Source organism: Orbicella faveolata, unplaced genomic scaffold (assembly GCF_042242905.1).
Source record: "Orbicella faveolata isolate gen_17 unplaced genomic scaffold, um_ofav_v1 contig_24, whole genome shotgun sequence".
In the NCBI taxonomy this organism is placed as follows: domain Eukaryota; kingdom Metazoa; phylum Cnidaria; class Anthozoa; order Scleractinia; family Merulinidae; genus Orbicella; species Orbicella faveolata.
This window is the reverse complement of record NW_028301552.1, coordinates 22,424,200-22,438,884: the sequence shown is the minus strand read 5'-3', so window position 1 is coordinate 22,438,884 and position 14,685 is coordinate 22,424,200. Positions and strand designations below refer to the sequence as shown.

The 14,685-nt window shown below is 38.6% G+C and overlaps 1 protein-coding gene across 1 annotated transcript; it reads left to right on the top strand.

The window, feature by feature from the left end:
- Positions 1-3,173: 3,173 nt before the first annotated feature.
- On the top strand, positions 3,174-8,629 carry LOC149110909 (uncharacterized). Its single transcript, XM_089292690.1, has one exon. The coding sequence runs from the start codon at positions 3,270-3,272 to the stop codon at positions 4,131-4,133; it is 864 nt and encodes a 287-aa protein (XP_089148816.1). The 5' UTR covers positions 3,174-3,269; the 3' UTR covers positions 4,134-8,629.
- Positions 8,630-14,685: the final 6,056 nt, after the last annotated feature.

Below are 14,685 nucleotides of genomic sequence, written 5' to 3'. Positions count from 1 at the left end.
CGAGAGAACGAAGGCGAAGGTGATGATGACAGCGACTGTAGCGGCACTAACAACACCGGGGAGGGGGGTACTCCCTCATATGGGCTATATAGGTATGTGCGGCCCCAAAGGGTATGGTTGATAGTAAATAGGGTATCGATTTTAGCTCATTTTCGTCATTTTGGTCATAAATAGGGTATGGTTTTTGCACTCTAGCCTTGATATGGGTATGTTTTTAAAAAGAAGCCACTTTTTCATCATTATCGGGAAGAGAATCAACAAAAATCCTTCGCAAATTACGTTTACGGTAATTTAACATTGGTCTGAACTAGGGAACTAATTATAACGCAGGTCTGAAACAGGGTTTTGATTAAAGGGTCAGGTCATAAATAAGGTTTCGAATTTTTGGTCAGGTCATAAATAGGGTAGGGAATGTCGCAGAGTTTGGTCATGAATATAAATAGAGTAAGGGTTTTGGGAAGCGGGCCGCACACCTTCACCCAATTTTTCTTGGATTACCGCCCCCCCCCCCCCCCCCCCGGGTAACGACAGCAGTGACGGCGAGGAAAGTCAGTATGAAAGCAATGATGCGGAAAGTGACAGTGAGTCTGACCAAGAAGGAATCATTCAAAAAAAGTCCTCGAAACCATGTCATCATTGTCAAAATTGGAATATGTCCGTAACTGCGGTCGTTAAGTGTCCCAGGTGCTTTGGGCGCGACAACTATTCTATTTGTCCCATTTGTGGTTACGGACATTCCGGTTGATGTCAAACATATGAAAGAAGCCTTTGTCCGTTTTAATAGGCTGATTTAGCGAGAGAGCGGGAACGTCACTTGACGACGGCGCGCGCAGTACAAATACCCAAATATGGTCAGATGATGACTGCAGGGCGCACGGAATAACTTGGATTCTGTTCTAATTTGACCATATTTGGGTATTTGTACTGCGCGCGCCGTCGTCAAGGTGGCACGAGTTTTTAAGATCTGCTGATGCTTGTCTTTTCTTCACCGCCTCTCGGTTGCACGTCTCATAGCTCGTTTGTTCCACCGCAGGAGTTGAACTCTCACCGACTACGTCATCATAGATTGTTGGCTCAATTTCTGTTTTAACTGAGTCCAGCTTCAAGTACTGGTTTTCTTGTGCCTCATTCATCGCTTAGAGATCGAGCGCTGTGACTTCCGCTTGCGAAAAGGAATCAAAGCTATATCGAAAGCAAATGTATCCCCAAGACTGTCACGTGACGTTATGCTGGTTTATTTTCATGTCGAGGTGTGTTTCACAAACACACTCATAGCTGTTATCCGTGATGTGGTAAATGTTTTCAAGCAGGTGACCTGTTCCTTCCTTCGAATGACATTAAAGTCAAACTCCCGGCGAGAATGACGTCTTCAACCAGACCTGACCTTGACAAAACTTTCCTGTGAATTTTCTGCATTGTGGTTGATTACTTTTACTGAATCCAAAAGTGCAATTCACAATACATGTAGTTAAACAATAACAAACTAAAACGAGCCTCTAATAATAGAACTCAAAATGAAGAAGGATTTGTTTTTACTCAGAGTTTATTTCTTTAACTTAAGGATTACTGATTGGTGTAGCATTTCAGTTAAAAATTAGTAAGCATACCGTTGGACAGTTTACTTAAAAGACTCTTAAAATTGAAAAGCATACCACTGGCGTAGTCTAAGAAATCACCCACCTTTGGAAAAACAATGGGTTTAGTGTTTTGAGGAGCGAGGAGAAGGAGGGGGCAAGGGGAGCGGTGGTGAGCAAAGCGGACAATTTTGTCCACCTGAGATCACACACCCCCTGACCCCACCCCGTCCGTGCCCAAGACTATAAATCCCTCCATCTATTAAAGAAGCAGTTATTTGTGAATCAGCTGGGATGGAGAATCCCAAAGGGAGTCTTTTAAGAAATATTAATTTTTCCATTACGTGATCTAGTGGCTATTAGCCACGTAAACTACCTGTACAACACATTTTCACTCTCTCCTCAAAAAACTCCCTATCTTCTTTTCAGAACCCTATAGATTTGGTTTCATGGAATGAATTCTGTTCAACTTTCGTTGTTTTGGAACGGTAAGCCAAGTTGCTGCAAAACTCAGCGACAGCAACATTTTGTCTTGTACATGTATATACCTCTAGGCTATGCGCAGTTAGCTATGATCAGACAATAATCATGATAAAAGTAAGGCAAAGAACGCCAGTATCGAGTCATATAAATGTAGTATTTGCGGTATTCACGCATCATTCGGTCGCATTTCGTTGTTCTAAACTGATTAAACGATGCAAGATAAAATACATCTATACAAATAGGTAAACGAGTTGATTTGCAGATCTGTTTTCAGAGTGCTCAATTAGTAAAATAGAGCGTGATTATATGGAACCAGCAAATGAGAATTTAATTAAGTTGTTAAAGGACATTCTGAGTAATGCAGGTAGCAGTTCTTGTTCTCTCTTATGTGTCGAGTAAAAACAGGGGAAGTTCCTTTGCGGCTGCATACGTATTTCCACTTTCCGGATGGCTGTTGCTGCCAAGTTGCCTCCAGTATTCTCTTCCCCTGTGGAAAAACATATTCTAATTTTGTCAATGAAATACCAAACAGCAATCTTAAAATCAATTCTTTTAAAAAGGTATTTCTGTTCACTATGCTTTTTCATTTAATGTAGTAGATATGTTATTATGAAAACTTCAAGAGAAACACAAAAGGTTTAAAACTAAAACGTGTGATTATCTACCATACTTACAGTGGGTTCAGTTTTACTTGCTAGGGTGTTGGGATTGCCTGGAGTGAAATCTTCCGCCTCCACTTTGTACCGGCATGAACCAAAGTTCACCGCTTCCTTGGGGCCTGCAGGGGGACCCATGGCTCCTGTGAGACCAGCGGCGCCTTAACTTCCATTGAAACCCGGAGGCCCGGCAGGACCCGCCATCTTGCTTATGTTATTGACCTGTGAATTATAGGAGCAACTTAAAGTCCCTCATGATCTCTCATCACAAGACGAGTACGTTGAAAGAGTCTGAATACTTTGAGAGCTAAAGGATTGGTAATTCGTTTTATACAATTCAATATATGTAACAGATGACTGAAAGCCAGTGTTATCCCCATAGATGAACCCTTTGAGCTCTTGGGGCAAACATGTCATGATTAAAATATGTTCTAATAATAAAAAAAAGAATAATGGGCTGGAGCCGGGAAACATGGCGGACACGACACGAAAGAGCTCCTAGAATCTTTTAACCTGGTAGCCACAGTAATGGTTGTTATATCTTAAATGCGACAAAATGCCTAACGATCAAGCTAATAGAAATGACGTGAAGGAGAAAGGGAGGAAAAGAACTCGAGAGGGAGGCTCCCAAACTGACGAAGAAGACTGCAGGCAGCCATGTGGACAATGCAGCGATGCAACGAACTCAAGACTCAGCAGCATCGAAGAGAAGCTCAACTTGCTCTTAAGTGTCCTTCCCGAGTTGGAAAACTATAAGTCCAGAATCAATCAACTCGAAGAAGAAAATAAATCCCTACAAACAAGCCTGCAATATGCTCAAGCAGAAATCGAAGATCTAAAAACCAAGGCAAATGACGCAGAGTCTCAGCAACAAAAGATCAACGCCGATCAAGAGCGAATAAATAAAGAACTCAAGGAATTACAAAGAAGGCATATCAAACTGGAATGCCATAGTCGCAGAGGCAACTTAAAATTCTTTGGAGTGAAGGAGGGAGAACGTGAATCTAACAGCGATACCGAGACTGCTTTACGGGAATTTATGCGCACGAAGCTGAAAATTCCACCCAACGATGTAAAGGAAATACACTTTGACAGAGTTCATAGGATTTCTACGCATACACGCGACGGCCGAAACTCCGGATCCCGTCCAATTATAGTCAGACTCTCCGCTTATCAAGACAAGAACTTCATAAAGTCGTTCATCAAGAACCTTCCTAAGGGCACCAACATTGGAATATCCGACGACTTTCCAAAAGAAGTGGATGAGATAAGAAGGAAGTTATACCCCGTTCTCAAGGCTGCCAAACGTGAAAAGAAAGAAGCGTACTTTAAGGTAGAAAAACTTTTTATCAACGGCTCACTCTACCGAGGACCGGAAACAGCTCTTTTCCCTCTGTACGGATGTTTAATGAACGGTTAGTTTTAAATATGTTTAATTGACTTTCTTGCTCCGCCGTACAACTCAACCATTGCTAAATTGCTGCCACTAGTGCCCCAATTTTAACCCAGTCAGTAAACGCCGCACAAAAGCATAGGTGAGTCTGAAGTAGTGAGTAGTTTGTGTTGTGTGTGTAGTTGTATTTCTGTTGTAAGTATGTTGAAATGTATTTATCTATCTAACTTCAACTCAGTCAACAAAAGAAAATTAATTCTAAGTTATGATATCTCGCCGCACAGTGAGAACTATAGTATAAACAAGTGCTTAATTTTTTCTCTGGAATATTGTGACTTCGCCTTCTGCAGAGAATCTAAATGTATAAAATTATATCGCTAAATGTAAGAGGGTTAAACGGCTCGAGAAAGCGAAGACAAGTTTTTCGTTGGCTACATCAACAAAAAGCAGATATAATTTTTTTGCAAGAAACTTATTCCTCGCTCGATACTATCGGAAGATGGGAGACGGAATGGGGAGGCAAAATCGTACCTAGCCACGGTTCGTCTCATAGCAGAGGAGTTATGATTCTTTTTAAACCACGGCTTGACATAAACATTGAAAAAATTGCCTCAGATGATCACGGGAGATATATTTTAGCAGAGATTGTTATTGATAATACTAAAGTTGTACTGGTTAATGTTTATGCACCAAACGATCCAAACCAACAGGTTGTATTCCTGAGGGGGCTTTCAAATAATATCCTCGGTAAATATGGAAATGAAAATCTTGTGTTGGGGGGCGATTTTAATTGCGTAATCGGCACTTTAGACAAAAGAGGTGGCAAACCTGTTGACATTAGAAAAGCATCGACTATTGAACTCAAGGCTTTGATTAAAACGCATAATCTGCTCGATACCTGGCGCTACAAAAACCCGGGCTCATTTGGCCCTACGTGGGCGAACCCCTCGATGAAAATACAATGTAGACTAGATCACCTCTTCATTTCAAATCAACTGAGTAATCGAATTTGCGAGAGCAAAATAATTCCAAATATTTATTCTGACCACTCTGCAGTCCTGCTCTCTATATCTTTCACCGAACACGAACCCCCTCGTGGGCCAGGCTTCTGGAAATTTAACAACTCGTTGTTGTCGGACACGAAATATGTAGAATTATTGAATTTCTTAATTCCAGAGTTCGCCAAAAAGCATCAGAGAACTGAGGACAAGGGTTTGTTCTGGGAAATGATTAAAATGGAAATCAGAGCATTCACAATAAAATTTTCGAAAAAAAAAGCAAAAAGCAAGCGTGACGAAGAGTCTGCCCTTTTGTCGGAGATGATCAGGCTGCAGTGCAAGCTCCAGACAGCGTACAGCGATTCCCTAAGGAGCGAAATAGAAAGAGTAAAAACCAAGCTTTCAAAAATAGCAAGCGTTAAGACGCGTGGCACGATTATACGAAGCAGAGCGCGCTGGTATGAACATGGCGAGAAAAACAGTAAGTATTTCTACAATTTAGAAAAAACAAACCAAAGGAAAAAACATATAACGGCCTTAAAAGTCAATGATCACGCAAAATTAACCGACCCGAGGGAGATTCTTGAAGAGGAAGAGCGCTTTTTTAAACAGATATATACATCAAAAAACACGAATCCGAACGGCTCGGAGTTTATCGAATTCTTTAATACGGAAAATGTATTGTCAGAAGAAACTGCAAAAATTTGCGAAGGCATTATGTCTATCGATGAATGTAAACGAGCGCTTATGAAGATGGAAAGCAATAAAACACCAGGTACAGATGGCCTCACTTCAGAGTTCTATCGCTTTTTTTGGAACGCTGTTGGTAAATTCATGGTGGAAAGTTTTAATTATGCATTTCAACACGGATCACTTTCTATCTCTCAACGACAAGGTATTATCTCTTTAATCCCAAAAAAGAACAAGAACGCGGAATATTTAACAAATTGGAGACCAGTTTCGCTACTTAATGTTGACTACAAAATTGCGACCAAAACTATCGCTCTTCGCTTGGAAAAGATCTTGCCAAGCGTAATACATCCTTGTCAGTCCGGCTACGTAAAAAGTAGATTCATTGGAGAAAGTATCAGACTAATAGCAGACACAATGGACTTCACTAAAATTAAAAATATACCAGGTATAGCTGTTTTCTTAGATTTCGAGAAAGCTTTTGATTCAATTGAATGGAACTTTATCCAAAAATGCCTTGAATCTTTCAACTTTGGACCAAATCTCCGGCAATGGGTCAGCGTGTTCTATAAAGGCATCTCTAGTTGTGTCATTAACAATGGTGTTGCCTCTAAACACTTCTACTTAGAACGCGGTGTCCGTCAGGGTTGTCCCCTTTCAGGCATACTCTTTGTTATCGCTATGGAGCTTCTTGCCCAAAGTATAAAACGGTCAAAAGACATCAAGGGCATACATATCCAGGGAAATGAAGAGGTCAAGCTCACACAGTATGCTGACGACACAACTGCCCTTCTTGCTGATGTCCAGTCAGTTTCTAATTTATTTTACTTACTCTCACTGTTTGAAAAATGCTCTGGCCTAAAAATAAATCAGGCAAAATCAGAAATGCTATGGCTTGGCTCCATGCGCCATAGGAAAGACGCAATTTGCAACCTCCAAATCAGCGATGATCCCGTTTACGCGCTCGGTGTGCATTTTACCTATAACATTGAATTGTCTCATAAGAAAAATTTCTTTGAAAAATTAGGATCCCTAAAGAAAACCTTAAGTGTCTGGTCCCGAAGAGACTTATCTATATACGGTAGAATAAATATTGTTAAAACGTTAGCCCTCTCCAAACTTGTATTCATCTCCAGTGTTATGGAGACTCCAAAAAACTTTGCAACAGAGGTCAATAAAATAGTGTTCGATTTTATCTGGAAGCAAAAACCCGCCAAAATAAAAAAGACAACCCTCATCAAGAAGAAATCGGATGGCGGTCTTGGCATGAAAGATTTTGTACTTTTCGATAAGGCTTTGAAACTAACTTGGGTAAAACGGCTGTGCTCAGACTCAGATGCACCGTGGAAGTATATTCCAAAATCGTTTCTCTCTACTGTCGGCGGTACTGAGATCTTTCAATGTAATTATGACTACAACTTTCTTGATCTTAATGGCCATCTTCCTGAATTTTACAAACAAATTATTCATCATTGGCAAGAAATCGTGTCTACGACACCTCACAGCAAGACCGAGATACTGTCTCAGACAATCTGGAACAACAAATTCATTACGATTGACAAAAAAATGGTATATCTACCTCATTGGCACCGAGCAGGTATAAAGCAAATTTCAGACCTTTTTGACGAGCGTGAAAATTGCTTCCTGCCTTTCCTTTCCTTGCGCAATAAATACATGCTAAATTGCAACTTTTTACAATATTATAGTCTTTTATCTGCGATCCCTCAAAGTTGGAAGAAGCTCCTTCACGTTAATTCTGGCGATTCTACTACACCTCCGCCGCCAATCTGTAATATAACGTGCAAGATGTTATACGACAAACTGTTAACCTTAGAAAATCTTCAACCTCCCACTTCAGAAAAAAAACTCTTATCATACGGCATCGCAAAAGAGAATCTAAATAAAATTTATCTTCTGCCTTTCACGGCCACAAAAGAAGTTAAATTGGCAATGTTTCAGCACAAAATTATACATAACATTTTAGCCACGAACAGTATATTATACAAAATGAACAAGGTTGCCTCCCCATCCTGCCCTTTCTGTCCCTCTGATAGTCAAAACATACGTCATTTGTTTATTAGCTGTCCGCAAGCGTCTTCCTTTTGGTATAAGTTCCAAAGTTGGTATTCTACTGTAAGTAACGCGAGTTTACTTCTCTCCGAGCCAGAGGTATTATTTGGAATTACTCGTCCTTGTACTCACCGTTTGACCCTCAACCACCTCATAATACTAGGCAAATATTTTCTTTATATCAACGCTCTAAATAATACTATGTTCGTTTTCAGCGACTTCATCTCATTAGTGCAGGATAAAATCGAGATAGAAAAATATATTGCTGCAACGTCGAATGGCGAAAGGGAATTTCAACAGAAGTGGAAATTCCTTCTCACCATTTAAGGCGTTTTCCGTAGTAATTAGTTGCAAGGTCTTTGTTTCTCTTTTTTTTGTTTGTTTTGTTGTTGTTGTTGTTGTTGTTGTTTTTTTGTATAATTAAGTAATTACATTGTATTGTAACTCCTTAAGTAACGTAATGTGTAAGTCATAATAAGCAATCAATGTGTATTGTAAGTAAGTAACGTAATGCCAAGTATTGTAAATAGGTGTTTTTTTTTTTATGTATTGTAAGTGACGTTTGTAAGACGGTAAAAGCATTAGAAATAATAATAATAATAATAATAATGATGATGATGATAACAATAATGTAGTGTATTGTAAGTAGGTTAGTTATTGTTGTGAGTAGAGTAAGGCAATGTAAGTAATTGTGTGTTTAGCAATAAAAAAAAACAAACAAACAAAAAAAAAAAAAAAAAAAAAAAAAAAAAAAAAAAAGAATAATCTTAGATAGGGTCAAGGCTGGCGAATGCAACGGTATGGAAAAGCATGCTCACAGATGATACTTAACACTCTTTTCGTAGGAGACTTTCAGTTTTTCAGTTTTGACATACGCCACTCAATTGAGGCAGTTTCAAGTGACTTGAAATGGTTCCCCAACCCGTCAGACACGCGAGAGATACAGCCACCTCTCTACCACGACAGTTGACCTGCACCTCATTAAAACCTCTACATTGATTCGTTCTTCTTAGCTCTCAGGGCTAGAGGCTTTGTTTGTGTTGTTAACTAAATTCCAACAGACCCCACCCCTTCCCCTACGTTATAAAAAAATGAATGGTCCATCAGTTAACAACACTACCTTGTTAGTTAAGACAGCTGTCGTTTCTACTGTATCATTCAATGTTTTCCATAGGTTTAGTTCATTCATCTGACTGACTGTGGAGCAAGTCGCGTTCGTTAAACCACCATTCTGTCTAAAACGTTGTTCCTTGAGTACATGGAGCTCCTGTTGTGTCGATGATAGACGTGTCGTAAGATTTTTCATAATCCTTTCCTGATGGCAAAATGATAAAATTATTACCCTTAAACATCTGTCTTGTATCATGTTTCATGTTGTTGTCGTAAAACACTGAAGTTGTTTGTTGATTAATGCAGTCACATGCTTATATGCTATGTCAGCCAAAATACGCTGTGAGGCCCGACCACGCAAAAAAATAATAGCTTAGTTGGCGAATAACTTGATGCTCACTGAAGTACTTAAAAATCTGTGTGCGGCTAGTTGAAAGTTCTCATGGATTTGACCTATGTGGCATTATCGGAAACACAAGGTTATATTTACCGATATTTGTCCATGGATATTATCTGTTCCTCAAAGCTCACGGTTTTCCTTTAGCTTCGCTCTAGGAAAACTGTTCGCTTCTCGGAACAGATAATGTCCGCGGACAAATATTCGACTGAATCTTTTCGCGCCGGAGACTATATTGTATTTTGAAATAAAGGTATTGCCTGCTTTTGAAATATTCCGTTATGAAGCTCGCTGCTTACCAGTTTTTTGCTTCTTTGCTCAACTTTTTGCATTCTTCCCTCCTATCATAGTTAAAAAGCAGAATAGTTAAATAACAAAGTTCTTTTATCGTACAAAGCAAAGACATCTTTTTTAGAGTATTCAATATTTTTTTCGTCCGATTTTCCCAGTCAGTGATTCAAAACTAAAGGAAAACCATTCATTCATATTGATAACGTAAGACTTGTCAATAAGCAACTGGAGTGCTGAGTTACATCTACCCTCTCAGCGACTGAAAGTTCGACAACGTTTGTTCACAGCACCTGCCAACAGCAGTAACTCGACGGCAAGGAAGATTCCGTTTCTACCTATTTCATTGACACAGAATATAAAATTACCATTTTCTTGGCTAACGCGGTTATGTTCGATCTTGACAATTCTGTCGTAATCTTGAGATTTTATCGTCTTTGTGCTTCCAAAATCTAACACGCAAAAAATATCATGTGACCTAACTACATATAGTCCAGCTGTTAAGGGACAAAATTGTTCGCTTTTTGATAAAAGCATCAAACTTGGCAGGGTTGCTAACCTCCATAAGACAAATATTTCTTGATGTGGAGCCATGCCAAATTTGCTTCCAGAACCATGGAATGCGCATGTCATTAATATAGCATACAAGGCCCTTACATGTAAACGAGGCTGATGCAAAATACCGATTATTTTGGCCTTCTGGGACTACTATGCCTAGTATCTTGCTTTTTTTAATACAACAACAAATTAACCAGTGCTTTTGAGTCTTAAATTATGTCACGTAATAGTCACGTGAGCATTATTTTCAATTACCAGCAATAGGCACTTCCCAATTTTATCATTTGCAATGTAAATTCTGTTGTCTAGAGTAGGAAATTCAAACCTTAAATGTATGTTTGGGATGTACCAAAAACGTAATATCAGAACTATGCATCAAACAAGGCCGAGATACAGAGTCAATTTACATAGGTTTCATTAATTGACATGATTTTCTTGAGTTACTTGCTTAGTGTGATTGAGACACCTTCTATTTCGCGTTTGAGACTTTCAAATATGCCGGAATAGATCAGGTATGTAACAATAAACACTTGCTAAACTTTTTGGTCTGAAGGAAACGTTTTGAAAAACAGCTTTCATTGGCTATAACGTTCCTATGCCTGTCTTTAAAAACGAAACTACTACGAAATTGCAAAATAATATATGAATGTAGAAATTTAAAGTTAGAAATATATATAATTATTATTTTTTTCACTAAGCGTTGTTCTCGGTGCCGTAGTCATAACTTGAATTCCCGGTTATCTTATTTTTTTGAACGGTTTTTGGTTTGAAGATGTTCGTCGTTTGCGCAGATTCTAACCAATATAAATTGCCTATTTTAGAAATACTTACCCATGTTGGAATCGTTTCGAGACTTCATCGCTGCTAAGAACAAAGCAGCAGTTGCAGCCACAAGAGCAATAACAGCAACTGCGGACATAAACAACAACATTGGCCGCACAATAATCGTATCACTTTGACACGCATTTTCAAGTTCTGCTGACGCTTGCCTTTTCTCCGCAGCTCCTTGGCTACACATTATTCTAAAGCTCGTTTGTTCCACCCCAGGATTTGCACTCTCACCGAGTATGTTATCGTAGATTCTTGGGTCAGTTTCTGTTTTGTCTGAGTTCATCTCGAAGTACAGGCTTTCTTCGTCGTACATTGTGTTATTCATATCAACTGAAACCTGAAAGCAAATTTACGTACAGGTATGTCCGTAGTCGTCGTGTAAATTAAGCTATCACGTGACTTTTAGATGGTAGGTTTGTTTCCAGTTTTTTGGGACACGTAGAGACTTATTCCTCGATCACACAGCCGGATATCATAAATCTTAACACACCATGAAACCTCATTCCGTTTAGTATGAAATTCCTTTGATTCCTTTCCGACCTATATATAGTTTGAAAAACAGGCATCCTTGGAGAAAGCAGTAGTTAAAATTTGCAGAAATTTCCCCTAAACCGAGATAAACTCATTGTTCTGACACGAGGGACGTCTGAAAATTCATCTCAACTTAACAATTAAGCTTATAAGGTCAACACGAGCGGAAGTTTGGGAGAACGAGAAATGCTGTAAGTGAAATCCGCAGCCTTTCCAAGTTCTCCCAAACTTGTACGAATGTTTGTATAACTGTAAAGAACATATTTACCGGGTATTTACTGAAGGGGAAATATTTTGTTTATTCAAATATATTACAGGTGTACTATTTTAGTTGAAAATGAAAAGCATATGGCTATCATATGGCACAGCATATACGTATGTTAACTTAGATATACACGTATAGATTGTGTGCGAGGTTTCTTTTCTTTGCTTTTGTTCAAATTTCAAATTAAGGACTTACAATCGTGGACAAAAGTCCTTGGGACACCTACGTAATTTAACGGATTATCTTTGTTTTATTACTGAAGTTTGAAAAAAGCGCTGCTTTCCTTTTAAAAACGCGTTGCTGTTCCCCCTCCCCACCCAATACAATGTTGAAAATCAGAAACTGTAGTTTCCAACAGAGGAAATGATAGTTTTCAACATTGTATGAGGGGTGGGGGGCGAGGTTAGGCAGGTGAAGTTGTATTCACGTCTGGCGTGTGCCCAAAAGCGCCAAAAGTGCAAATACAAGTGCAAAGACTTTTGTCTATGATTGTAGCTATGAAGAAGGTATACACTGACGTAGCATAGGACATTGGGAAATACCAACCCCAGGAGGAATTATGGTGTCGTCAGAAGCGAGGTGAAGCAGTGGACATACGGAGCGATGCTATAGTGGAGATAAGATAACATGCCTCAAAAACTCAAGCGGACTTCCATAGTTATAAAAAGGTCTCTATTTCTGTTTAGCTTCTTTTTTATTGATACATTTTGATTTATATATGCTAAAATGAGCATTTTTTGACAAAAAAATGTTGCACCCCGGAAAAAAATAGGTGCCATATTACACCCTTACTTCTACCATAGCGGCCACCTCCCTACAACGGCAACTTTCCTCCGTCCCCGAGGTGGCCTTTCTGGAGAGCTTCGAATTCGACTGTATATTACAATACGAAAATCAACAAAAAGTAAATAAATAGAAAGGTGGAAAAGATTGAGAGTAGCCTTGTATGAAGAATTGTGTGTGGAAAGGTGACTGAAAACATGGACGTGGTTCAATGGGGGGATAAACGTCGGAGTCGTTAACCCTTTGAGCGGACTAATATCTTTCCTTTTTGATTTAGAGATACCAAAGGGTATAAAACCCTGTGGGGATATGAACACTTAAAGTTTTAAGTTAAATCCAAATGAATATCATTCACGGCCCCAAGATAATAACGCTCGAAACATAAAAGAGACTTGCTTGGAAAATTGCGTTTACGTATCGTAGTTTGAGATTACATTTTTTTCCGACCAGAACTGAACGGATTATTTGGAAAAAACAATATACCACAATCAACAACAACTAGCTTTATTTGCATGACCATAAACACATACAGAACAGAAACCTTTTTTTACCAGCATGACAAAGATCTTCTGACATGAGAAAGATTTGTTTAACAACAAAGCCATTGTCCTTAGACTTTGAAGATATAAGGAGTGATTGATTGATAGCTATAATGAGAGGAAACCTACTAAGTACAGCTCTACATGCTACATTGGATGCTTTATTGATTACTTACACAATGAAACGTGTATTACATACTTAAATTATAAACATCTATTGCCTATATTATACTAGATTACAACCTAAAGGAGAGCACAATTTTTATCGTTTAGGAATGGGTACTGCCTTGAAGGTTGTTATTTTCCCCGAAACTATATGCATAAAATAAAAATCTAATTTGCTTAAGTGAAAAGAATATTCGAGACTAAAGTATCAAAGATACAATATATAATGCTGAACTGCTTACTGGTCGGAATGAATTTATATTAAACAAGAAGATCTGTTAGATCTTATAACCGCGCTTTTAAAATTTAACTGTTTTCTTAGTACTACAGTCGCAACGCAGTGCATATTCCAAAGCAATCTTTGATGATTCATTGATTACTGTAGACATCACAGCACTTGATCAACACAAACTCTATTATCGCACCATCAGTCGTAGCCGTTGTGACATCTCCGATGACGTAATAGTCTTAATCTGGAACTTTCTTCGGGATATGTATGGGCATGAAGATACGAACACTATTACAAACCGTTTTCTTTCTTTAAAGTCACGATTAAATTTAATTGTTTTTTTCCCTTGAGTTAAGGGTTAGCAAAGAAGTCACACGAGTCACATAATTCAAGAATTGCGTTATCTACGGCTATCTTTAGTACGGTGGTTATTTCCCTATCAATGACGTAATCTTTGCACGTTCTGACATGTTCTTTGCTTGGCTTGCAAATATTTAATTTTCCTTCCGATCTATGAACTCGCTGCGATGAAACAGTCAAAGGATTTACTTCATTTGCCTAAAACCACAAGAAATACTCGCAAAGTTACAAATAAATTAATGACCGTCGCTTCTGCCGAAATAAACTTGCAAAGTAAACACGATCTTATTTGTCACGTAGCGGAAAGCGAAAGCTGTAACGTCAGCGCATTCCATGGCTGACGTAATACCTTTTTTCACCGTATTTATTATTCCCTTTAAATCCAACGCTTTGATAAAACGAAAAGAAAATATATTTTACCCACAAAAAAGAAAAGAATATCCGTAAAATTGCCCGTGTATTTATGTTTTAACAGCTTCTGGCGGAAAAACATCACACGTTGCGTGACTCAAAGTTTGGCCGAGCGGAGGTCTGCGTCTGGTCACCGACAAAAAAAAAAAAATAATAAACCACGGGTAAACCTAGAACCGCGCTCGGCCCATGGCCGCGCGGTTAAAAATGTATTTTTAAGTATATTTATAAACTATTTATACATATTATTACATAAAATATATATTACAATTTCATAATTAAAGGATCACTCTGTGTGACTAGATATTTGAGTATATTACATATGACCACGCTTGAAATCAACAAAATATAAAT

What these genes read in the sequence shown, in the direction of transcription:
- LOC149110909 (XM_089292690.1), top strand. Translation starts at nt 3,270, where the DNA reads ATGCCTAACGATCAAGCTAATAGAAATGACGTGAAGGAGAAAGGGAGG.